The sequence below is a fragment of the Manis pentadactyla genome, chromosome 2 (genome assembly GCF_030020395.1).
Source record: "Manis pentadactyla isolate mManPen7 chromosome 2, mManPen7.hap1, whole genome shotgun sequence".
NCBI classification, from domain to species: Eukaryota; Metazoa; Chordata; class Mammalia; order Pholidota; family Manidae; genus Manis; species Manis pentadactyla.
The window spans coordinates 78,898,766-78,925,672 of NC_080020.1; the positions used below are offsets into that span (position 1 = coordinate 78,898,766).

General features: G+C 36.2%; 1 protein-coding gene across 1 annotated transcript in view; it reads right to left on the minus strand.

Annotated features, from left to right (window-relative positions):
- The window catches only part of MSH3 (mutS homolog 3), a 212,774-nt gene that overhangs the window by 72,839 nt on the left and 113,028 nt on the right, over nt 1-26,907 (minus strand). Inside the window, 4 exon segments of the mRNA XM_057493875.1 lie at nt 1,693-1,757; nt 6,525-6,693; nt 7,434-7,621; nt 15,038-15,170. Coding sequence (XP_057349858.1) covers nt 1,693-1,757; nt 6,525-6,693; nt 7,434-7,621; nt 15,038-15,170 — 555 coding nt within the window.

Consider the following 26,907-nt stretch of genomic DNA (forward strand, 5'->3'; position numbering starts at 1 on the left):
CTTCACTTACGCTCTAGCTGTGTGGCTCTAGGCAAATACAACTGGCCCTCTCCAAGTATGACTTGCCTCATCTACTAAGTGGAGATAATAATAGTGTCTACCTCACAAGTCCTGCTGAGAGGATCAGACAGTGCTTAGCAGAGCACCCATATCATTGGTACTCAAAAGAGTTACACCGTGATGGTGGTGGTGATGATGGTGGTTGCTGCTATTAATGTTATTTATTACTATGATGGGACCATTAAGAAGAAAAGGTTGAGTGCTGGGCAGGTGACAACAGAGTGTATACTGACTGTTTTTGCTCCCCGACTCCTATCTGTCACAGTTATCTTTAATTTGGCAAGTTACTGGACGAGGAATGAGTTTCTCACATTCAAAACCTGACTAATGATGTTCTAAGCCATTCCTGTCAAGGCTCCAATAGCAAAACAACAGATTAAAAAATAACAATGAACCTCCCCCAAACCATCTTATTTATTGATTCAGTTAACATCATTGAATATTCAAAAGACACTAGCACTGACTTATGCTTGCTTGTTATTTTGAAAGTATGTCATCTAGATTTTTCTGCAAACATAATTTATCATAGCTTTCTCACCCGAGAAAATTCATTTAGTGAGACTTTCCAGTTATTGTTCTAGATGACTAACATGATTTTTAGTAATTTCTCTTCATAAAGCATACTTCCATTCATAGTCTGTAGTACAGGATGAAAGGAGACAAAGGAAAGAATGCCTGCAGTGAACAAAACCTAAAATCAGTACCCTAATCTCATTTACAACTTCTGGTAACGTAGGACAAAAAGGATGGTGTTAGAGCTAAAGAGACATGTGATTGTGCCTTCAGGATCATTTGATAGTGGCAATGTATAATAAAGAGTTTTCTTTTTTAATTAAAATAATAAATTAATAATCATTCGTACATCATGCCAGAGTTGTCTTCCATCCTTAACAGAATTCCTTCATGCCATCACCAGCTACTACTTTTCCCCTATCTGACACAAATGAAATATTCTCATCTAAAATTCATGCAAATATATTAACAGCCTAGTAGTAATCAATATTCTGTGGAAGAGAACTGCTCTATACAAGGATATATTTCTCCAACACCACTTCTTTAAATGAGTCTCCTCTTGGGAATGAATGCTTAACCAAGGGAAAAAAACAGTCTCAGTGTGGCCCTCAAATTCTGTTGCTGCCTAGTTTATTTTCATCAAATTCATGATATAACTTACAACATAAAGAACTATTACAATTAGATACCATTGAAAGCATCAAGAATAAAGAAATGTGGAGCTCAGTGAGGTAGAAAATGAAATTTCAGCTTCTTACAAGAAATGTCAGGTATAACATTCATCAAGAAGTTCAAGCAACCAAACTGATCTTATAATTAAAGGTTCTCCAACTTTTTTCATGTGTTTAAAGTGTACTCTGAAGTATAAGAATTAAACAGTAGTTCGTAAAACAATGAAATAAATGCACAAAAATAATATACCTTTGGAAATGTTTTAAAATCAATGATAAGAAAAAGAGTTTAAAATAATTATTTCCTTTGTTAAAAGTTCCATAAGAAACCTGAAGGGGAAGAATTGCTTTTAAATGTCAAGGATACTATTATCAGTCCAGCAGCTTGAAGGTATACAGATGTCATTAAAATTCACATCAATAAAAAAAGAATTATTTTTAAACTTACCTTCCAACCTTAACCCAATCACTTGGTATACAAGATACTGCAGAATTCTTTATTTCAATCATAAACTAAAATAAATACAAATAAAACTCAGATATTTTAATGATTAAACATTGTATTTTCAAAGCTTTTCAAAACCATGCTATAAGTTTTGTAAATATTACCTTAAACATCCAAAATAAATCCAGAAAACATTTAAAATAAAATCAACCAGGAAGCAAGTGATCAACTGCTATCATACTCTTAGTTTCTTAGCATCAATTACATATCATCTCTTCTTCCTGTTCAGTTTCCTGGGTTATTACAATGAAATTCAATGTTTCAAATAAATGAACAAACACATTTTTTTATATAGAAACCCAGAAGCTTTGTGGCTGTCACTAATTTTGAGGTGCTACAGGAACTTTTCTACATTTATCAGTTTTATAACATTTCAGGTATTTGTAATATTCATATTATTAATAGTATCAGTCTAGCTCTTGAGTTTACTTTTGTATGTAGCTTTTACATTAATGATAATAGAACTAATGGTTAATTTTAAGAATTTTCAATCTCAGCAGAAATTTTGGAACCAATGATGTCCTCTTACATAGGAATGAATACAACTTCAAGTCTGCCATGCCCAGTTAAATAGATAAGAGTAAAGAGCTTAAATATGTCCCCATTGACTACAAAATATAACTGAGGGAAAAATCCACAAAATAAATATTGATAGGAAAGATAAAATCAATTTAAGACTATGCCAACAAATTCTGCTTCAATATTATTTTTAAATGTTTTATGAGATGTATTAAATTAGTCTTTTTATAAAATAATTCTGAAAAGAGATATGCCAAAGACAAACAGCAAAATTTAGGGACATGCTGGATCCCTAATATTTGGAAAGGCACATCTAGATCCATAATGACTACTGCAGAGCTCCACTGGAGTTACTGCCTAAGGGAAGCTGGACATTTGGAAAAGAAGCTAAAACTTTCCCAGTGAAGTCACTGGACAGCCAGATACTCTGGTTTACTTAAGTAATTTGCCTAACATGGCAGCATGTTGGCAACGGATTCAAATCGGTGCCTATACATATTACAAATTGCTAGTGGTCACAGACCTTTGGAGCACCTAGGAAACAGTCTGGACCATAACTGTTTAATCTCTAAGTATCAAGGGACTACTCTAAGGACTGCTGCTCAAGCAAGCCATATACAGAGACAATACAGGATGGAAAATAGCGAGAGGCAGGAAAGCCCAAGTGGACCTACTGCCTGTCACACCCCTGGGGTTGCTTCCTCAGATGGATGCTGCTCCTGGGTCCTTTTCAGCCTGTGTATCTTCCCCAATCTGTCATCAACTAGCAGTTTCTTTCTCCTCTACGCTGGCTATGGAATAGGAAATTCTCTCTGCTTCCTTTTACAAACATTTTAAGAACGAGCAGATAGGTCTTTTGTTTAGGGATTTTATTGCTAAAGAAAAGGAAACTAAAACTGGAAATTTAACATATGTTTCAGAAATCTGAGAAAGTTCTCATAGCAACTTTCCCTGCTCTGTAGTTCCTGACTTTGTTTGTTAGGTGGTATTGCAAGAAGTCTGCCTTGACTTTTTCTAGCAAACTTTCATATTCTTCTCTAGGGATTCAGTTCTGTCAGTTATGTCAGATGGTGTTACTCAAACTGTAGCCTGTGGTATCACTGGGCTGGCATCATTGCTATTTACTGAAATTCTTAACTCACTCCAGGAGCTGCTGTTTTCTCTAATACTATATACTTAACCCATTCCTGCTTCCCCCTTTTCTTTCTCACCCTCTCCTAAGAATATTCAAATTTTTTTTAGTTTAGAAGATTTAATAGAGAATGCTTTCCATATCTTAAACATACTAAGCAGATATCTGGATATGTTACATGCTGAGAATTAATAAAATATTTCTAAATTTTATTCCAATATTTCTTTCTTTTTAAGAAAAATAATATTTATAAATACTGCCCCAAATCTAAATATCATCCTATATCCACACCCATTCCATATCTGATTCACGGCTAAGAGATAATTCTCTATATACATAAACAATGAGAGAGACAGTCACAGAAGCAGTGAACTATGTAAAGCTATATAAATTTCTGCTTTCATTACTTTCTTATAAACAAATACTTTCAGAGTAAGACAAAATAATGCTCAATAAGGCTGAGTGTTCTAATGACTACACAAAAACTGGAACAGAGGTGAACACTGTCAAAAGTAACACTGACTTGACAAATTTTTTACTAATAATATCTATGTACCACAAGGGGCTGCTGTAACAGATTTAACAAATTATTACAAAGTTATATGTATGGAAATGAAATTTCAGATAGAAGGGTATTAAATAAGAAGCACATACATATATATAAAGTAAGGGTTTTCCTCTCCCTTTTTCCCTCACTTCTCAGAGGCAACCATATTTGACAGAGTCTGTTCTTAGTCCTTTAAGTATCTCTAAATAACTTGCTCATACTTTCAGTATAACTTTTTAAAAACAGAATTTGATTATAACATGTCAAATATGTAGAATTCATTTGGTGTTGAAATGCACAGAATCAGTACTTCTCAAAAAAGTTATAAAAATGATTCTGTACTGATATATTATTAAAATTCTAGACGTTTTTAAAAACCAACAAGAATCCATCCAACTGTTATTAACTAAGAAATTTCTTGCCTCAAACTCATCACTTTAACCTAGTAAAGGTTAAGTAAAGAATAATAAGGTAATTTTTCTTCCTCCCTAATTACATATAACACTATTTGCTTGATCTCCAAGTTGTGCTTTCTCTTAAACTTCAGTACCACACTGATGAAAGAATAACTAATCTACTATCCTTTATGTATTTCTGATCAGTTTTCTCCATTTTTCCTTTAAAACTGCCAGCTGAATCCAGGACTGTCTTCCCAAGACTTCAGCTTTATTTTAGTATGAGTAGTATGAGCTCTAAATATCTGGATTTTATCAACTAAAATCCACAATGATGACAAATCCCTTGTGTTAATATTTGTGAGTTGAGTGAAATAATGACATGGTAGAAAGATTTGAGTCAGGCAAACCTGGGCTAGAATTGGGGTTCTGAATTACCTAAACTATTTCAAGCCTCAGTTTTCTTTCCTGCAAAACTGGAATAATCCCTTTTTGTGTTGTCACAAGGATTATTAAATAATACATGCAATGTTTAGCACCACTCTGAACTTTAACAAGTGCTTGATAAATGGTAACTACATTACTATTATTATTATTACATGAATAACACTTGCATATGGCTTATGGTTAGAGAATACTTTCACGTATTTTAACTCATTGGTCTTCATATTAGTCTCACAACAGAGGTCACTCTTCCATGTAGAGGTAGAAGTGGAACTCAGAATCAGGTTTCCCCACTGTAATACAAGGTAATCACTTTTCTATTACATATCTTTTATTAATGTTATTATGCAGTTTTGGTCATCTCATTTTCAACAAATAGCCCACAATAGTGGCACTAAAGTCACTTACAGCTTTGCAAGGTCTTGATTGCACAGTAAAACCTAAAGAAACAACTAAATATTTAATATTTAGTGTGTGTGTGTGGTGGGGCTGGGGAGATGGGACTGAGTGTAAAAAATATTGTTCAATCATTTTTCTGTTACATAGAGCTCTATGTGGAATGTACTAAGAAATGTCTGCCTGAGTATAACATCTTAATTTTAGTCTAGAGGACTGACTGGCTAACTTAATCATTGGTCTATTAAATGGCACAAACTAATTATAATAAAGATTATAATTTACTTATAATCATACAAATTAACAAGCTCTTGACTAACTAAAGCAATGCAAATATTTAAAATTCTGATTTGAAATTAAGGTTTTCCCCACTAGGAAATATCTATTTTTTTAAATCCTGAATAATATGTTCATCCAATGGAAATTATTCACAAATTTTTTTTTTTACAGTGGATTCTTGATTCATTTATTCTCTTAGCAGTCCATTATAGAGGCCCCTACATTAAGCTCAGTACTCTTTTTTTATTAAGGTATCATTGATATATAATCTTATGAAGTTTTCACATGAGCAACATGGAAATTATTCACAAATTTCTTAATTTGCTATTTTAGCAAAATAGAATTTCTCAAATTCTCTCAATTGGAATCTTTATATTTCATTAAATGTAAGATGAAGAAATAGCATGCCTCAATACTTAGAACAGGACCAAAATATACAACCACATTTTAGAAGCATACTTCCTCCTAGTTCTTTCTCATTTAGATATTAATATCAAACTTTAAACAGAAGTACACATACCAAAGAACACATTCTAAACAGCAATATAGAACACTCACTGAATGTAGGTTTTCACTATAGTTTTGTGTTTCGGGGTTTTGTTTTGCTTTTTGTTTTTTTAGCAGGCTATATACTCCTAACTTCAAAAGGAAGCCCAGCCATTTAATCACTGTGTGATGCAATATAAGGGGTTCAATTCATATCATTTCATCATCTGCAATCCAGGGATCAAAGACTAACTTCTGTCTCCTGGATTTAGGATAAATGAATTCTGTGAGTTATTATTTACAACAGTCAAGGTTTCCTATAATATAATCTCAACAGATGATATTAAAACATGTAACATTAAGTTGCATGATTTTACCAAGAGTCTGAAGTAAATAAACATATAAAATACTGTTATTAAAACAATTTTTATAAAAGAAAAGATATTGCAACATATTTTCAAGGAACAAAACAAAATCTGAAAGAAAAACTTTTATCCTATCCTCAGTTATTTACATTTTAAAACAATTTTTCTACTTGAGGAAAACTAATGCAAAATAAAAGTATATTTGACATTACCTCCTGTCCTGATACTGTCACATATTGTGCAGAAGGATTTTTTAGTATTTTTCGTATTTCTTGCAAATGTATTTGGATCTTGCCAATAACTTCTTGAATTTCATCCTTCCTCTTTTTTATTAAAGGGAAGTCAGAAAGGTCTTTGAATAATTCTGTTTTATCCCCAATTCTAAATGAAAACATGCAAATACATATATTGAAGCATATTGCTTATACCAATTATCAATTGTTTTTCATAGCATGATGGAAGATCAAAAGGTTGGAAGTTATGAAAACAAGGTTCTAATTCAAGCTCTGCCACAAAATATTTATGGTAAGTTTGTTAATTTCTTTGAAGATAGTCAAAATTACCCTAACATCATTTTTGTTTTGCAAGTTCCCAATTCCCATGGTGAAACCAAGAGATAAAATTAAATATTGGTTGTTTGCCTATTCAGAAAATAAATGAAAATGTAAATGATAAAGAATCTTTTTTCTTTTATATAGAGTTCTTTTGGGATGAATTATAAAATGACTACCTCTTAAAAGATAAATTTATTTTTGCAGTTTCTCAATATAAGGCAGACCATCCCTGAACATCTAGCAAATGAGTACAAGATGCCACCTCATACCCATTTCTGGATGAATAAACTACTACCACTTGCTCTGCCTGGACTTCGTCTTGTTAATCATCTGATACCTGAAGAAGTACTACATCTATCCTACATGATGAATTGCCTAAGTTTTGGACAGCAAAGTATTACTTCCAACAATGCAGAGAAAGCCTTTAGCAACCAATCACATTTTCTAATTTCACATTCAATTTCTACCCATTACTTCTATGGAGACTTAATAATCCACATACCAAATGGCAAAGACATTAGATTATTTTCACTGCTGGAAAAGAAAAGCTAAGAGTCTGCTACTTACTTGGCAGCTTGCTCATTAAGAATCTTTAAGTAATGCTCCACTGGAGTGAGGAGTTCAGGAATTTCTAAAATAAATGTCTGGAGCAAGTCTGACTGAATGTGAGAATTAACAGCAGGTATTAATGCTTGAAATTCTGACTTCAGGTGATATAGGGTTTTGACAATCAAGAAGAACTCTTGGGTAGAACACTGAAAATAGAAATATTTTTTACTTAAATAGCATAAGATACGTGAACATGAAATTTAATTAGTGGTCTTTTTAAAGTGAAAATCAGAATAAAAGAATTTTAGGTTATCCTATAACTACTTAATTGAAATAAAGTATTATTGATGCCTTGTAATGTTAAATCAATAAACACTTTATAAAATAGTATCTTAAAGTTATAAAGAAAATGATTTGAGCCATGGATAGTAAAATACTTGTTCCGTACTTTTTCATTTTGAAATATATAGCATAAATACAGTAAAGAATGTAAAAAATATAAAGGAGAATTCTGGGAAAGTATCTGTAAGACATATGAGAGATAAAGGGCAAAATTCTCACAAGTACAATGGTTTCTTACAAATCGACATGGAAAAGATGAAAAAGCCAAAGAATGGCTAGGTGAATAATTGGCTCAAAAAGAAAAATGTCCAATGAGCACAAGATTAACCTCACATATATTAGGACAAGCAAATTAAAACAAGATAGCATTTTTCACTTAGAATTTCAAAGACTTAAAAGCCTGAAAATCATACAGGTGTAAAAAGACACTTTTATACACTACTTGTAAAGGCACAACCTTTTTGAAAGCAATTTGGCATAACTTCATAATATAAAAATGCACACACCCTTTGACTAAATTCCACTTTTAAGAATTTAACTAAAAATATAACAAGTAGTGAAAAAATGTTTGCGCATCAGAATATTTGTAGTAGCACTGTTGGTAATACATTAAAAAGATAAGAAACAAATATCCAGCAGCTATTAGGAAAAATTCATACAGTGTAATTACTATGAAACAGTTAAAAAAAATTAACACACACACATACTGACATTCAGATTGATATGGAACTCCATAATTTCAACATGTTAAATTAGTGTTTATAGTATATACCATACATCTATTTATACAGTAAAATTTCATCTGTGAACCTTTTTTTTTTGGTATCATTATGTACAATTACATGAGCAACATTATGGTTACTAGACTCCCCCCATTATCAAGTCCCCACCACATGCCCCATTACAGTCATTGTCCATCAGCATAGTAAGATGCTATAGAATCACTACTTGTCTTCTCGGTGTTGTACTGCCTTCCCCATGCCCACCCCCCCTACATTATGTGTGCTAATCATAATGCCCCCTTATCCCTCCCTTTCCATCCATCCTCCCCAGTGCCTCTCCCTTTGGTAACTCTTAGTCCATTCTTGGGTTCTGTGAGTCGGCTGCTGTCTGTTTTGGTCCTTCAGTTTTTTCTTTGTTCTTATACTCCACAGATGAGTGAAATCATTTGATACTTGTCTTTTTCCACTTGGCTTATTTCACTGAGCATAATACCCTCTAGTTCCATCCACGTTGTTGCAAATGGTAGGATTTGTTTTCTTCTTATGGCTGAATAATATTCCATTGTGTATATGTACCACATCTTCTTTATCCATTCTTCTACTGATGGACACTTAGGTTGCTTCCTTTTCTTGGCTATTGTAAATAGTGCTGTGATAAACATAGGGGTGCATCTGTCTTTTTCAAACTGGGCTGCTGCATTCTTAGGGTAAATTCCTAGAAGTGGAATTCTGGGTCAAATGGTATTTCTATTTTGAGTTTTTTGAGGAACCTCCATACTGCTTTCCACAATGGTTGAACTAATTTACATTCCTACCAGCAGTGTAGGAGGTTTCCCCTTTCTCCACATCCTCGCCAACATTTGTTGTTGTCTGTCTTTTGGGTGGTGGCCATCCTAACTGGTGTGAGGTGATATCTCATTGTGGTTTTAATTTGCATTTATCTGATGACTAGCAATGTGGAACATCTTTTCATGTGCCTGTTGGCCATCTGAATTTCTTCTTTGGAGAAGTGTATGTTCAGCTCCTCTGCCCATTTTTTAATTGGCTTATTTGCTTTTTGTTTGTTGAGGTGCATGAACTCTTTGTATATTTTAGATGTCAACCCCTTACTGGATATGACATTTATAAATACATTCTCCCATACTGCAAGATGTCTTTTTGTTCTACTGATAGTGTCCTTTGCTGTACAGAAGCTTTTTTAGTTTGATATAGTCACACTTGTTCATTTTTGCTTTTGTTTCCCTTGCCCACAGAGATATGTTCATGAAGAAGTTGCTCATGTTTATGTCCAAGAGATTTTTGCCTATGTTTTCTTCTAAGACTTTTACGGTTTCATGACTTACATTCAGGTCTTTGATCCATTTCGAGTTTACTTTTGTGTATGGAGTTAGACAATAATCCAGTTTCATTCTCTTCATTTGTAAATCTTTAAATTATATGCATTATCCCATAGAAATAAAAATATGAATAAAATATTTCTGGAAGAAAATACATGTAACTTGCTCTAGTTTCTTCTGGGTAGTGAGTATGTGGGAATGGTAGAGGGAAACCTTTTATTCTAAACTCTTGTGTATACTGTTTTAATTTTTTAACATGAACATGAATCATTTTTACTTTTGAAACTTCTGATAGCGGGCTTAATACATGAATCTAATTTCACTGTATCCTGAAACTACAGTCCCAGACTGTTTAAAAAGGCATAAAGCCTCAAAAATAACTAGGAGAAAAGACAAGAGCACATCTTAGGAGCTATAAAGGAAATGGACTTAAAAGACTCAAGATATTTGAATTTTAAGCTGGCCAAAGAAAACAACACAACTGGAGTTACATAAGAATCCTAAAAGACTGAGAAACTGGTGGCACAAATTATCTTTGGAAGTAGAAGCAGGGCAGATGAGCAGAAGTAGCAGCAATCAAATCCCTCAATAACCTGTTCTTGACCATGCCACTGAGCAACCACCGTTCTCCTGTTCTACAGAAGACTACTTTTATTCTCTGGAGAAGGTTAAACAGAGAGTATCTGACCTAGCTTCAAGAGCAGTGAAGGATGAGTGTATCTCCAAAGGCAAGGGATTAAGAGATGAGTTGCAAACTAGATGCAAAGATTCCCAGTTTTCCCTATCTAGCTCAGAGAACACTGCAAGACAGTCAGGAAGCTGAAAAAGTCCCTAGGGGATCTCACAATCCCAATGGGAAAATTCTAAAACTACTATAGCCAGAATTTGTCCAATAAATGGACTGGCTACTTCATTCTACAGGTCACCTCATATTTTGCTAGCCACATACATTCAACTCCACAGACCTTCCCTATCAGCATTTCAGTTCTCTACTCTTTAAAAACGATCAGACAACAGATAAGAAAATTATAATACAAAATGCAAAAACCAAAACAATCGATCAATCAATCAACAAATACTAGAGGGAATAGAGCCTACTCAGATAGAAGAAAACTACTGAAAAAAAATTCATAATATCCTCAGTTAAACAGAGAACACACACTGCAATCATGAAAAAAAGAATGGGATAACTTTTTTTTTTTAAGGAACATTCAGAGAACAAGATTTAATAAATCCAAATGATAGAGCTGCCAAAAAGAAATGAAAAAAATAATTCAGGAAAACTTCCCAGAAATTGGTTGCCAAACTGAAAGGGCCCAATATGATGGATGAAAACAGAACCAAATCAGGCAAATCATCATGGAATTTCAGCACTGGAAATGAAGAGAAAATCTTCCAGCTTCCAGGAGAGGAAAAAAAAAAAGAAGTCACACAAAGGATCAGAATGACTTCAGACTATTCAACAATAACAGTAGAAGCTAGAAGACTATGGAGTAACACAAAATTTAAAAGAAAAATAATTTCAAGCCTAGGATTTTATACTGAGAGTAGAAAAAAAGACATTTCCAGACATCAATGTTTCAAACATTTACTTCCCATACCCTTTCTCAGATGTCCTAGAGGATGTACTCCACTAAAATGAAGGAATAAACCAAGAGGAAGTCATGAAATTCAGAAAACAGGATTCAATTCAAGGGAAATAAAGAGAACCTAAGGAGTTAGCCATACAACAGTTGCAGAGGGCAACCAGCCCAGGCAGGATCAGGTCAGAAGGCTGAAGAAAACGAAATTCAGTATTTGACAAAAATAAGTATCTTGAGATTAGAGGGTAATTTAATAGTAAGCATACATAATAAGGAAAATACATAAAATGGATTAATGCTAAGAACATATTTAGAAAGACTATTATTAACTTGAAGAAATGAAGTAATTTATGCAGAAACATAAGTTAGGTCCAAGCAAACAAAAGTTAAGTTCAAAGTGTATCATAAAGCATCTCTTCTCCAGAAAGGCCACTATGTGCTGGGAAAGATACATATAAGAAGATTGTATAAATGTAGAGCCTAGCATTTTGGCCTTTTAATGATACATTTAACAAAAGTGAAGAACTAAAAATAAACACTTTCAATGTAATTTTTGAATAATGACCTCTTGTCATTATTATAATTTGAGATGAGAAAGATTAATGTTTCACACTCAGGTATGATAGGAAGTGAAAACCAAAAGAGTTTTGCAATCAAGTTGTAAGTGCCCAAGGTAGGTTGTTCTTAAGTTTCTTAAGCAAAACAACTCAGTGGAGCAGCAAGAAAGCTGAGGATAAGGGTAAAGTCATTGCTTCTGGAGTCACGTTCAACCCCATTTCCAGTGGCACACGTCTCTGTGGAAGAGCTTTGGAACACAGCCACAAGTGCAGAGGCAGATCATCACAGGACTGGAAGAACCACAGCCTAAGCTCCATATCACAAGTGTGGCTTTGGGCTTACACCAGCCTGGCTAAGAAATTACTCTAGCCCACAAATTTTGGAAACGCCCTCCTTTCAAAATTTACTAAGTGCTCTAATCCTTTAAATGTATATAACAATCTTAGCAGTTATGAATCACTCTCTTACAAATAGTTATGAGCAAAGTTAGTATGATTCCAATGACTAGCACTATTTGTAAGATTTGGCTTAGAAACTTAGTATCAAAAGAAAGAAATGTTTATTTTATTTCAGGGTCAGCCCAATTGGTATCCTTTATTATCATCATGAAAATACCCAGGTGTGCTTATTCCACGGCACTTTCCACACGACCATAAGGCATAGGCTCACCACTTCACCACTTCCATAACAACCAAGCAGTGTTCTTTTCCTTACTGTTTTATGAATTTCACATAATTTGCACAGTCTGTACCCAGGATATCACTCACCATTTGGTATATACAGCAGAAGCTTATTTACAGTAATCTAATGATAAAGAACAGACATGTATTTGATGGTGTGTTCCAGGAGCCAGCTAACTAATCTATAAAAATTTGGTTTAAAGAGTTCACACTTCCTAAAGTTGGTTTGTTACAAAATCATTTTTAATCTTCATATTTCAAATCAATTTTCAGGCAAATTCTTGAGTGTAAACATTAAAACAGCTTCTGAATGAGTCATGAAGTTCCTTCAGTATACTTTGAAACTCTAAAATAAAAGTCACTCTTGTTCTACATTTTGGTTACTTCTGAAACGAACTAGATTCTATACCATATGATCTCACTTTTTTGTGAAATCTGAACACAACAACAACAACAAAAAACCAAACTCCTTGATACAAGGAACAGATTGGTGGTTGTTAGAAGGGGTCATGGGGCGGGTGGCTGGGGGTTGAAACGGGTGAAGGTTGTCAAAAGGTACAAACTGACCAGTTATAAATTAAGTAAGCCCTGGAGAGGTAATGTATAACATGGGGACTATAGTTAATAAACTGATTGTATATTTGAAAGTGAGATCTCAAAAGTTCTCATCACAAGAAAAAATACACTTCATAACTACGTGTGGTGAAGGGTGTTAACTAGACATACTGTGGTGATCATTTCCGAATATATACAAATATGGAATCATTATGTGGTATACCTAAAACTAATATATGTCAATTATAATTGAATTTTAAAAAATTATATTCTAGTTTACCAGAGTTTTAAAACTTTCCTACATACAACAACCCTATGAAATGCAAACATCAGAGTAAAGTTTAAGAAGAGGCAACAAGATAAAACATGCCATCTTGATGTCATGGATACTCTGATTCAGCTCTTTCGATTAGTAATTGATAATTTTTTCAGCTTTGCTCCTATTTTCTCTTGAGAAAAACAGAAATCTCTAAAATCTGTCAGTGAATACTTTTAGGTACTGAAGACAAGGTGCTTGCAGATCTGAGCCAAGGATACAAAATAACAAATGGTTTGACATCCATTCTCTGTAACCTCAGAAAAGTTAATCCTAAAACTTTCAACATTGAGGACAGCCTCTGCTACTGCCAGCAAAATGACACAGTGCACCAAGAGATGGTACAATAGACCACTGGCCCCATAACCAACTCATGCATTTTTTTTCCTAGGGATTTTTCCTAGGTATTTCCTGATTCTAGTTTATTCTTTATTTTCAAATTTTAGCTGAAGCATATGGAACAGCTACATAAGTCCTCTTTATGTATTCAAATATTCATAGAAGTAGTACTTACCATCCTAGTAAAACTTAGGGAAAAGGCCAAAAAACAAGTGAAGACTAATAAAATATTGGTCACAACTAAAATTGGGGCATATAAAAATTGTTCTACAATAAAATTATTAAATTGGCAAGGATTTAGATTTGAGTAAAAAATAAAATTTGCTTATGCAGGGGAAAAAATGTGATGGTAGCCAAAACGACATCAAAAATCCTAATGTCCAAAAGTGAGCCACTAAAACCCAGTCATGTACCCTGGTTTAAATACTAATTCTCATTTATTAACAAGTTACCAACCCTCTTCTCAGCATCATCTTAAGCCAAGGTAATGCAAGCTAGTGCAGCATTTTAAACAGACATCAGTATATAAATTTCCCATCAGTAAGAAGGGGATAAACATAGTATCTTCTCAATCTCTAACATTTTTTATAAAGTTTTTACAAGCAACAAAGGGTCTAATGCATGTGAATGACTTCTGCATTCAGTAAAACACTACAAAATTTGATTAACAGTTATAAATGTAACTAATTGATACATAATTTTTTTAATTTTAGGCATATTGTGAAGATAAAACAAATTATTTTCCTAAGTGTGGAAAACCTCTCATTATTATTATGACTTAAACTATAAAGCTCAAGTGATTTTTTTCTTTGGTTATGCCAAATAAGACATTGTTCTGAGGTCAAGATAAATAATGTATCTTTTTAAAATTAGCTAGACTAAGTAAATTTTCTAGTTTTACAATCATCCACACTTTGAGGATGAAACATGAGAATATTCTATCTTATAAAAAGAATGGCCTCTATGTGTTGCTGTAGTTAACAGAAGTGAGCAACTTTACTTTTTGCAATGCAAACATTGGAATAACCTCAATTTGTGCAACTAAGCTTTCTAGGGTTCTCTCCTGTTCTCTCATGGTATCTGCATAAAATAAGAACAAAGCTCTGAGATGTTTTCCTGTGCCCTGATGTCTGGTGTTCTGATGTTGAAGAACATAATCAGTTTAACAGATTTGATTTCATTACACTCACTTTTTTGTGATAAATGCTACAGAGTCCTCTCTCTATGTCAGGCAGTTTATGTAGATGATTATCTATCTGACCAAACACACTGGATTCTGAATGGAGAACTTCGGATACAGCATCAAGTCGAGCATTTATTTCCCTGTGAGAACAGAATAAAGCAATTATCAGGTATATTAAGAATTCAGAATGAAGATATTTCTCGCTCTAATGCCACTGTGACCACAGCCTCTTTGAAAAGCACAGAGACTCCTCCCCCATATCTCTGGCCCATCCCTTCCCCTTATCATTTGAATCAAAGACTAGGTAATACAAGGAAAGTCATTAGCTAGATGGGGCAAAGCCTGGCTCATTAGGATTTCCTTTCCTCCTGGGCAAACACACAGACTACATTTCCAGCCTCCACTGTAGGTATGGCCCCGGTACTCAAGTTCTAAGCAGGGAAATGTGCTTAGGAATGATTAAGTCACTTCTAGTCCTAGCCCATAAACCTCCCCTGCTGTGTGAGCTCACATTACCTTTTTCCCCACTGCCAACTGGATGTTGAGCCCGGGGAAATCTTGTAAACCAAACCACCTGTTGACTCCACCAGCCTTAGTCTGTGAGTAGAGCAGACTCTCCACTCCCACATCTTCTACCAATTGCACTTTAAATTAGCAAGAAATAAACTTGCATTGTATTTAAACCACTGAAACTGAGGATCTATTTGCTGCAACTGCTTGCCTTTCCTTGGCTAATAGAGTAGGTCCACAATGGGCAACTGAATTTTCTACCCTGATTGAAATGACTGATCATTTCAATCAAAAACCAACTCATTCTGTTAACCAACTGTTCTTACAGAAGACCTGGTGGTGTTGGTTGAACTGACCAACTGTTTGAAGCAGGGTTGGGCATGCTGAGCCTAAGCAAAGACTGGGAGCAACAGAAACTGCATAGGATATGACATTAGGAGACTGGCAGGAGGCCAGGGTTGCAGGACTATCAGTGGCTACACCCTAAGTGATGGACAACTTGGGAAGAAATGGTGAGGCTCTGTCAACTTAAAACCTGACTGACTAAATGTGTCCTAAATGGGATGCAGCCCACCTCGTACCTATAAACATCAGAGGCCTGCACTATGTATAATGGCTATATGTGCTATTAAAGACTGAGATAGATAAACATATCTACTGGATAATGGGCTCTCAGTAAATGTTTTTCAAGTGAAACAAGCAAATAAAGAATGAATTAACATTTGGGAAGAGAGAGAGACATCAGTGACTGAAGACACATTTGTCTATCAAAGTTCTGTTGATACCACACACATCAATGAGAAAGGTAAACCTTACACAAGAATTCTGTCTAGAGGACTTAAGTGCTTTTTATCTTTATTATCCTTAAAACTCCCCTGTGAGGTCACATGTGTTCATGAAACAAGTAGTAACTTTAGGTCTCAGTTTTTTTTCCAACTTCTGCTGGCTCATGCTCTGCTATGTAGAAGAAGCATTTGGTTTAGCATGATGCAGTAGAACACGCCAGAACTTTGTGGACACACAGACTGGTTCCTCCATTCTCAGTGGAGTGGCTTCTTAAATCCATCCACTTCTCTCCATCTCTACTGCAATTACCTTAGTCTAAGTCTAATGATTTTCTCACAAAGACTACTAAAACAGTCTCCAAACTTTCCTCCCTACATCCATTTCTGTTCCTTTTCCCAGACCATTCTCCACACTGTAGCCTGAGTTGTCTTCCTAGAAGCCACATCTGTTCATGTCATATCTCTGCTTTAAGAGCATCAATGACTGGCTCTTAAGCTTAGATTCAAATCCTTAGCTGACCTGCAAGATAACTGACCCCTGCTTACCTCTCAGTCTCACCTCAGATCACCTGTCACTCTCTTCCTCTCACTCTAAGTTTCAGTCAGACAGAACTTGTACCCGTATCTTGGTCACTTCCAAGGTCTCTGACACCAGGGCTTCCTCATTTGCTGCTCACTCTGCTTTGGAGACTCTTTTCCTCCTTCCTACTGTCTTTCAGCACTACTTTGTTTGGCAAACTCCTATTTACCTTTCTTCTGAAAGAGCCTTCTAGACTCACTAGACCAGATTTAATCCTTTGCCATCCTTTTCCTTACTACCCTCTATTTTCTTTCCATAGTGGAAATAATCATTGTATTTACTTCTTCACTGTCTCCTCCTCTACCCAGTGAGAATAGGGATCATTTCTTTAGTCCCACAGTTCTGGGATCAAAATGTGTGCTCAACAAGGAGTTGTTGTATTCAATTCAATTCAGTTCAATGACTACAAAAAAGAAATCAAAAAGAGATGGAAAAAATAAAAAATTAAATTTTTTTTTGGCATAGGATTATAATAAAATAAATCAATGTTTTACCCTAACATTTGCCAGAAATGCTACACAAATATAAATTTTTATTAAATAATGCACTCCTGCACAAGTGGAAGATCACATCAATTGGAATAGACTAAGTTGATGCTACAGATGGTATGAGGAAAGATAAAATAATGCCATCTGTGAGCATATAAAACAGCCTACAAAGAAAGCTACTCTCTCAAAAATTATACAGGTTGTCTGAGATACAGAAAGATAAAAGCAAAATAGGTTAATAAAAATATGGATCACATCACAAAGTCAGAAGATTTTTTTTTAAATAGACATAAAACTATAAATTTCTTAGAAAAAGACTGAAACAGTTGTGTTAAATTAGGTTGTAATCTGGGAAACATACAAAGGTTTTTATTTTAGCCTAATGACAACACAGGCAAAAGTATGTTCATTATAAGTCATTTTGGTTTTAACCCAGCCTTCATTTTTAGGGGAGGCAGTAGTGCTCAGAGGGTAAAAATTTGGATTGTAGAAGGCAAGTGACTTCAGTTGAAATCCATGATCTACTATTTACCAGTTATTTAGTTTTTCCCTAGTTTCCTAATCTATCAAATGAGAATAGTAATGATCTCTAACTCTTGAACTGTTACAATAATTTGGTGAAATAATACATGTTAAGCACTAGCACAAACCTGGTACATTCTAACTATTCAATACACATTAACTGTTACCATGGTCTTTCTTTGCTTCTACAAACTGTTTGGTAGACACCACAAAGAACAGCGTGAGGAATGGAGAAACTGCACACAAAATATAAGGTTGGAAATACGTGTAGACAACCCTTAAGGCACAAATATATAAAAAAGCATCTTGGGCAAAGTGAACAAGGAAGGATTACACAAGGAAAGCTTGTCTCAAGTGCTAAATCTGACTGGTAGTGTTGACTTGAAGTGCTGTGTTGAGATTGGTTAGTAGGTTGCATTGGGAAAGAATGCTACAACCAATTACAGATACCAAACACAGGCAGGAAGAAGGTGAGAGGGTGTATGGGACTGTTTACCACAAATTTCTCTTCACTGGGGCAGCTGTAACTTCACATCTCCTACATGCAGATAAAAATGCAAACAAATAAAAATGACTTTAATCACTTTACTAAAATAAAAGAGTTTGCATACCTTAGAACTGTTCTTTAACTAACAGCAGTAACAAGACTTTCCAAATAACTGTAATAAAACATGTCAGGCCACCAGAACAGAGAACAATTTTGGTGCAATCAATGAGAGAGTCAGTGATTATGACAGTCAACAAAATAGGATGTAGCACTGTCAACTAAATGATAATAAAGTTAATGGCTTGCAGTATTCTACACTTGATCTTACCACATGGTACATTCTAAACAAAGAAAAAGAAGGTACCTGAGTCATTTCACCCCATGTGACAAAAAACAATGGACTTGAGGTCCTGCGGATGACAAAGATTCTTCTTTACCATTAAAGACCCAAGGACTAAATGTGGGTGTCACTGGAGTCCTTCACATTTGAAGATGAACTGGGAGATGATGCTATTATCTATTTTGTGTGGCTGTCACTCAGAAACATAGTACTTGACCTAGAGCTATTGCTATTGTAAAGACATGTGATGGAGTCTGTACCTGCTGGTTGCTATTTGTGGAGAGGCCTCTATAATTCTAACACAAGGTTATATGGCAGGGGAAAAGCTAAAATACCAGCTGCTGGGGAGGCTGTTTTTTCACTGTTTGTCCTGATTTTTTGTTGTAAGATCTGCTCTAAAGACAGATGATATAAAATGAGTAAATAAAATTCAGACATTAACACATTGGTCAGGCAATATAGCTAAACCAACTATCTAAACAGCTTTCTAATAGAAACATAAGAGGGCCTATGGTTACTTAGATCTACCTAGGTTTACCTTTCACATACACCATTCATTCACCCATTCTTTCAATGAACAAATTACTAGATGCTTACAAAGAACCAAATGTAGAAGTAGTAGAAGATGTACAGGAAGATGAAAAGTGAAAGTGTAAAAGCATCACAGTAGGAGCTAGAAAGATAAACAGGGACCTGATCATGGGAGTTACACAGGTCACACATGAGCTTTGACTTTATCCTAACAACAATGGGAGCCAGAGGCTAATGTTTGAGAGATAAATGTCTTTTATCGCATTGTTTCTCTGCGCTACACTCTAGGTAATTTTTTCAGACATTAACTTGTATTTCAGTTACTACAACTCTTCTTCTTTACCCCACTCCCCATTTCACAATGGTGGGAAGACTGATTAGGAGGCTGTTTCAGTAATGCAGGGGAGTGACATTGATGATCTTAACTTGGGTAGAGGATGGAGGAATAGAAAAAGCACGTAGTTTTAAGAGATATCAAGAAGGTAAAATTAACAGGAGTTGTAATAGACTAGATAATGGAGGGAAGAGGAAGGAAGAATTACTTGGGTAATAAGATACACTTGAATTATCCACAAATATCCACAGATCATGAAAGAAAGGTTTTATGTTATTTATGAAATTACATTTTAAGAGTTATTCTTAATATGTACCATGTTGCAAATTGTAAATCACTCAACAAGCTTTAAAAGATTTGTATTACTTGTGTTCTAATGAGGCACCATTTTAACAACAGACAACAATTCACCCTTTTTAGAATATTAAATAGAAAAAGTTTCCAACAACTATCCTCCATTATTAGTTTAGCCCACATACCTGAACTTTTGAAAAGAACATGATATGACTTCTGCTTTTGCTAATGACAAGAATAGGTACTTTCAGACCATCTCTCCCACTGAGGACAAGTTAAAGAACTGAAGGAAATATAAAAGCATGCTCAGAAAAGCATTAAAGAACTACTATATCAAAAACTAAAATAAAGTAAGAACCCGGAGAAATAACCCAGCAATCAAACCCACTTGCACACTGAAGAAATATGCCAGAAGAAATATGTGTAAAACTGTACTGTTCTCATAGTTAGAGTGAACTTGCACTGCACGTTAGCATCATTTGAATGGACTAAAACATATCAAACATGGAACCTGAATTAAGATGGTCCCAGATTGGTAGAGTCACCAAGAACCTGGCAGAAGCAAACACCTGTCCTCTCTAAGAGAAGGCATCTTCATACTGACCCTCACATTATTATTAAAAGTAAATTTCCAAATAATCTAACCAAAACACAAAGATAGTCAAGCATATAAAAGAAACCACATGAATAAAAACCAATAGAAAAAAAAGAAAAGAAGAACAGACACGCAAACTCCCAAGCTTTGGTCAGGGGACGGGTGGTAGTGAATGATAAAAAATAATCAATAAATCCAAAAGAAAGCAAATGAAGTAAAGAAAAGGTGGGAAAATTAAAAATCAAATCAGTTATATAATTTTCATTGCTTTACAGGTAATAATCCTTCACTCTCTGGCTCTTCGAAAGCTTTTTATCTCTGATTTTAGGATCATATACTATCACTTGACTTAGCAAAATGTTGATTTCTTTTCTGTTTTCAAATGTCCTTTGAATTCACTGTGCTTTCGAAACCTAAGGATTAGCACCTTTCATGAAATCTGAGAAACTCTCCATCCTTTATTATCTCTTTGAATACTGTTTCTCTCCCTACTCTAATTTTCTTCTTCTGGAAATATGATGAGGATTATGTTAAATCACCTAATACTCCACTTGTCTTTCAATCTTTAATATTTCACCACATTGTCTCTCTGTGTTACACTCTAGGTAATTTCTTCAGATATTACCTTGTATTGTACTTACTAGAACTATTCTTCTTTAACCCACTCACCGTTTCTGAAAGTTGTATGTGGTTCTTTTTAAAAATCAGTCTTATCTCAGCAATCCCAGAAAAAGATGGTGGAGTGAGAAGTGACACAGAAACCTCCTCCTAAAACCACATATAACATGAAAATATAGCAAATACAACTAATCTTGAAAGACTAACCAGAAAGAAGGCTGCAACAGACAGCCAACATCTGGGGAAAAGAGAAGACCCATAGAAAAGGATAATGTAGCAAAACGATGATCTGTTAGGACTCAAGCCCTCCCCCAACCCCAGCTCATAGGCAAGAGGGAAAAAAAACACTGCAGAGGGAGTAGAAGCCCAAGACTGCTAAACACCCACCTCTGGAGATCAGCTCTAGGAGCACAAACCCACATTACATGGTGCTTGGGTGATAAGTGGGGCTGGAAAGCAAAGACAGGTGAAATACCACAGAGACTGAGATTCCAGCCGCTTATGGAGAATTGATACCCACAACTGGCTGCTCCAGGACAAAAGAAAGGCTGGCACTTTGAAGGACTTCGCAACAGCGAGAGGGCTGCAAAGGGGCAAGGATTACACAGAGCTCGCTGCTCAGGAGAAAGGACAGGTGGACAAAATCGTCAGAGCACACTCAGCCCAGCAAATTGGGAACTTTCAGGAGCTTCAGGCACTCCATCCTCCTGGCTGGCAATACAGCACCAAGTTCCCCCACTATGATACACAGCCTGCCACTTCTTCCTCCCAGCCAGCAGCAGTTTGCAAACCTGCTGTCCCCGCCATCATGCCAGAACAGCCAGAGGGCACCTATGGCAGCTACAAGGGTGTAATGCAGAGGCACCTCCCTGCATGCTTGGCCCACTGGTCCTGGCAGTGGAGGAAGGCACTGCAGCCGCGAAGCAGGAAAGAGCTCTTTCCTCTCAGCAGGCACCAGTGCCATTCACCCCAGCCATAGCTGCAAGTGCTGGAAAGCTCCAGAGAGTACAGCTTCTGGGCACTAGAGGATGCCACCTACACAAAGTTATTATTCCATAATAATCATTAGAAATATGAAATGGCAAAAAAAATCTTGTACAAACCACAATCGCTAAAACAGCAGAAAGAAGGCTAAATGAAACTGAAACCACCAATCTTCTTGATTAATATTTCAAAATAAAAATCATAAACATGCTCACAGAGCTACAGAAAAATACAGGATATCAGGAAGGACTTCAAAAAGAGATAGAAACTTTGAAAAATACATTATCTGAAAAGAAACACACAATGCAGGGATTTAAAAGAAGATTAGATAAGGTAGAGAAGATTATAAATGAAACAGAAATTAGAAAACACGAATACAAAGAAGCTGAGCCACAGAGAAAAAAAAGGATCTCTAGGAATGAAAGAATAATAAGACAACTCGGCAACAATACAAATGGAACATTTGCATTATAGGGATACCAGAAGAAGAGAGAGAAAAACAGATAGAGAGTCTCTTTGAGGAAATCATTGCTGAAAATGTCGCCAATCTGGGGAAGGTAACAGTCTCTCAGGCCATGAGAGTTCACAGACTTCCCAACACTAGAGACCCAAGGATGACAATAACAAGACATATAATAATTAAAACAGCAAATATAAAAGACAAGGACAGATTATTAAAAGCAGAAAGAGACTAGAGGAGAAGATGGCGGTGTGAGTAGGGCAGCAGAAATCTCCTCCCAAAACCATATATATTTTTGAAAATACAACAAATAAAACTACACCTAACAGAGAGACCAGAGGATACAGTACAAAAGCCAGGCTACATCTACACCTGCAAGAACTCGGCACCTCCCGAACAGGGTAAGATACAAGCTGCGGCCTGGCAGGACCCAAGAGCTCCCCCTACCCAAGCTCCCCGGTGGGAGAAGAGGAGTCGGAGAGGGGAGGGAGTGGAAGCCCAGGACTGCTAAATAACCAGCCCTAGTGACCCACACCGGGAAAGCAGACACACATTGCATGGTGTGCTGGATATCAGGGAAACGGAAAAGTAAAATCTGTCAGTGGGTCCCCGCAGCCGACTCCCCCAGGACAAAAGAAAAGCGAGTGCATTTTGAAAGTCTTAAAGGGACAGGGGCTTCACAGCTGGACGGAATCATCCCAGCACACTCAGCCCAGCAGCTGGGAATCCTGGGGAACATCAGGCACTCTAACCCCCTGGGTAGCAACGCAGCTCTGAAACCCCATACAGTGATAAACAGCCTGCCATTCATTCCCCTTCCCACATGGCCCCGGCCAAGCAGCCTGAGAGCAGCCATACCCGCAGGAGCCGATCAGAGCCTCCTCCCGGCATGCAACCACCTGGGCCACACTCAGGCCGCCGATGGTGAGCAGCTGCCCGGTGCAGTGGGTAAAGGGGTGCTGTTCTCGCAGGAGAGCACACCGGCGCGCCTGCCTCTCACCGCAGGGCTCTGGGCTTCCCAGCCTGGCGCAGCTCAGGAAATTAATCTGGAGCCTGCTCTGGGGTGCGGGTAACCAGCACAGGCAGCTAAAGGAGGGCAAGGCTACCAGCAAGAAGGAAGGGACTTTGTCCTCCCAGCTAACACACAAGCTACCTGCCTACAACTACCTCTACAGGCACGAAAAGGCAGAAGAATTTGATCGAGTCCAGAATCACCCAAACAACACCTGAGAAAGGACCGGGTAAGATAGATTTAACCAATCTTCCTGAAAAAGAATTCAAAATAAAGGTCATAACCATGCTGATGAACCAGCAGAGAAATATGCAAGAGCTAAAGGATCAAGTCGGGAGGGAGAATGCAGAAATAAAACAATCTCTGGAACAATTTAAGAGCAGACTGGATGAGATGAAAGAGGCCATTAACAGAATAGAGATCAGAGAAAAGGAACACAGAGAAGCTGAGGCAGAGAGAGAAAAAAGAATCTCCAGGAATGAAAGACTATTAAGAGAACTGTGTGACCAATCCAAATGGAACAATATTAGCATTATAGGGGTACCAGAAGAAGAAGAGAGAGAAAAAGGGATGGAAAATGTCTGAAAACTTCCCCAAACTGGGGGAGGAAATAGTCTCTCAGACCAAGGGAGCCCACAGATATCCCAACACAACGGACCCAAGCAGAACAACACCAAGCAAATATTGAACCAAGAATACTATATCCAACATAATTATCATTTAAATATGAAGGAGGGATTAAACAATTCCCAGACAAGCAAAAGTTGAGGGAATTTGCCTCCCACAAATGGCCTCTACAGGATATTTTAAAGGGGCTGCTCGAGATAGAATCACTCCTAAGGCCAAATAGATGTCAACAGAGAAAATAAAATCACACCAAAGAAAGAAGGTCAACCAAATACTAACTAAAAGCAAGAAATAAAACCAACTATGCACAAAACCAGTCAAAGGAAACACAAAAGAGTACAGATTAAAACACCTAACATACAAAGAATGTAGGAGGAGGAATAAGAAAGGAGAGAAATAAAGAATCATCAGACTGTGTTTATAATAGCTTAATAAGCGAGTTAAGTTAGATGATTAGATAGTAAAGAAGCTACCCTAGAACCTTTGGTAACCACAAATCTAAAGACTGCAATGGCAGTAAGTACATATCTTTCAATAATCCCTCTAAATGTAAATGGGCTGAATACACCAATCAAAAGACACAGAGTAATAGAATGGATAAAAAAGCAAGACGCATCTATATGCTGCTTACAAGAGACTCACCTCAAACCCAAAGACACACACAGACTAAAAGTCAAGGGATGGAAAAAGATATTTCAGGCAAACAACAGGGAGAAAAAAGCAGGTGTTGCAGTACTTGTGTCAGACAAAATAGACTTCAAAACAAAGAAAGTAACAAGAGATAAAGAAGGACACTAAATAATGATAGAGGGGTCAACCCAACAAGAGGATATAACCATTCTAAATATATATGCATCCAACACAGGAGCACCAACATACGTGAAAAAAATACTAACAGAATTAAAGGAGGAAATAGAATGCAATGCATTCGTTCTAGGAGACTTCAACACACCATTCACTTCAAAGGATAGATCCACCAGACAGAAAATAAGTAAGGACACAGAGGCACTGAACAACACACTAGAACATATAGACCTAATAGACACCTACAGAACTCTACACCCAGAAGCAGCAGGATACACATTCTTCTCAAGTGTACATGGAACATTTTCCAGAATAGACCACATACTAGGCCAAAAAAAGAGCCTCAGTAAATTCAAAAAGAATGAAATTCTACCAACGAACTTCTCAGATCACAAAGGTATAAAACTAGAAATAAATTGTACAAAGAAAACAAAAAGGCTCACAAACACATGGAGGCTTAACAACATGCCCCTAAATAATCAATAGACCAATGACCAAACTAAAATAGAGATCAAGCAATATATGGAGACAAATGACAACAACAGCACAAAGCCCCAACTTCTGTGGGATGTAGCAAAGGCAGTTTTAAGAGGAAAGTATATAGCAATCCAGGCCTATTTAAAGAAGGAAGAACAATCCCAAATGAATAGTCCAAAGTCACAATTATTGAGATTGCAAAACGAAGAACAAATGAGACCCAGAGTAAGCAGAAGGAGGGACATAATAAAGATCAGAGAAGAAATAAATAAAATTGAGAACAATAAAACAATAGAAAAAAATCAATGAAACCAAGAGCTGGTTCTTTGAGAAAATAAACAAAATAGATAAGCTCCTAGACAGACTTATGAAGAGAAAAAGAAAGTCAACACACATAAACAGAATCAGAAATGAGAAAGGAAAAATCATGACGTACCCCACAGAAATACAAAGAATCTTAGAGAATACTATGAGACTCTATATGGTAAAAAAACTGGAAAACCTAGAAGAAATGGACAACTTCCTAGAAAAATACAACCTTCAAAGACAGATCAAGTAAGAAACGGAAAATCTAAACAGACCAATTACCAGCAACAAAATTGAGTCGGTAATCCAAAAACTACCCAAGAACAAAACCTCTGGGCCAGATGTATTTACCACTGAATTTTATCAGACATATAGAGAAGACATAATACCCATTCTCCTTAAAGTTTTCCAAAAAACAGAAGAGGTGGGAATACTCTCAAAGTATCCCCAGCATCACTCTAGTGTGAAGCCAGCATCACTCTAATACCAAAACCAGGCAAAGACACCACAAAAAAAAGAAAATTACAGACCAATATTCCTGATGAATATAGATGCAAAAATACTCAACAAAACATTAGCAAACCAAATTCAAAAATACATCAAGAAGATCATACACCGTGATCAAGTCAGATTAATCTAAAGGGTTGTAAGGATGGTACAACATTCGAAAATCCATCAACATCATCCACCATATCAACAAAAAGGACAAAAACCACATGATCATCTCCACAGATGATGAAAAAGCATTCGACAAAATTCAACATCCATTCATGATAAAAACTCTCAGCAAAATGGGTATAGAGGGCAAGTACCTCAACATAATAAAGGCCATATATGACAAACACACAACCAATATCATACTTAACAGTGAAAAGCTGAAAGCCTTTCCTCTAAGATCGGGAACAGGACAGGGATACCCACTCTCCCCACTGATATTCAACATAGTTCTGGAGGTCCTAGCCATGGCAATCAGACAAAACAAAGAAATACAAGGCATCAGGATTGGTAAAGAAGAAGTCAACCTGTCACTATTTGCAGACGACATGATATTGTATATAAAATACCCTGAAGACTCCACTCTAAAACTACTAGAACAGATATCTTAATTCAGCAAAGTTGCAGG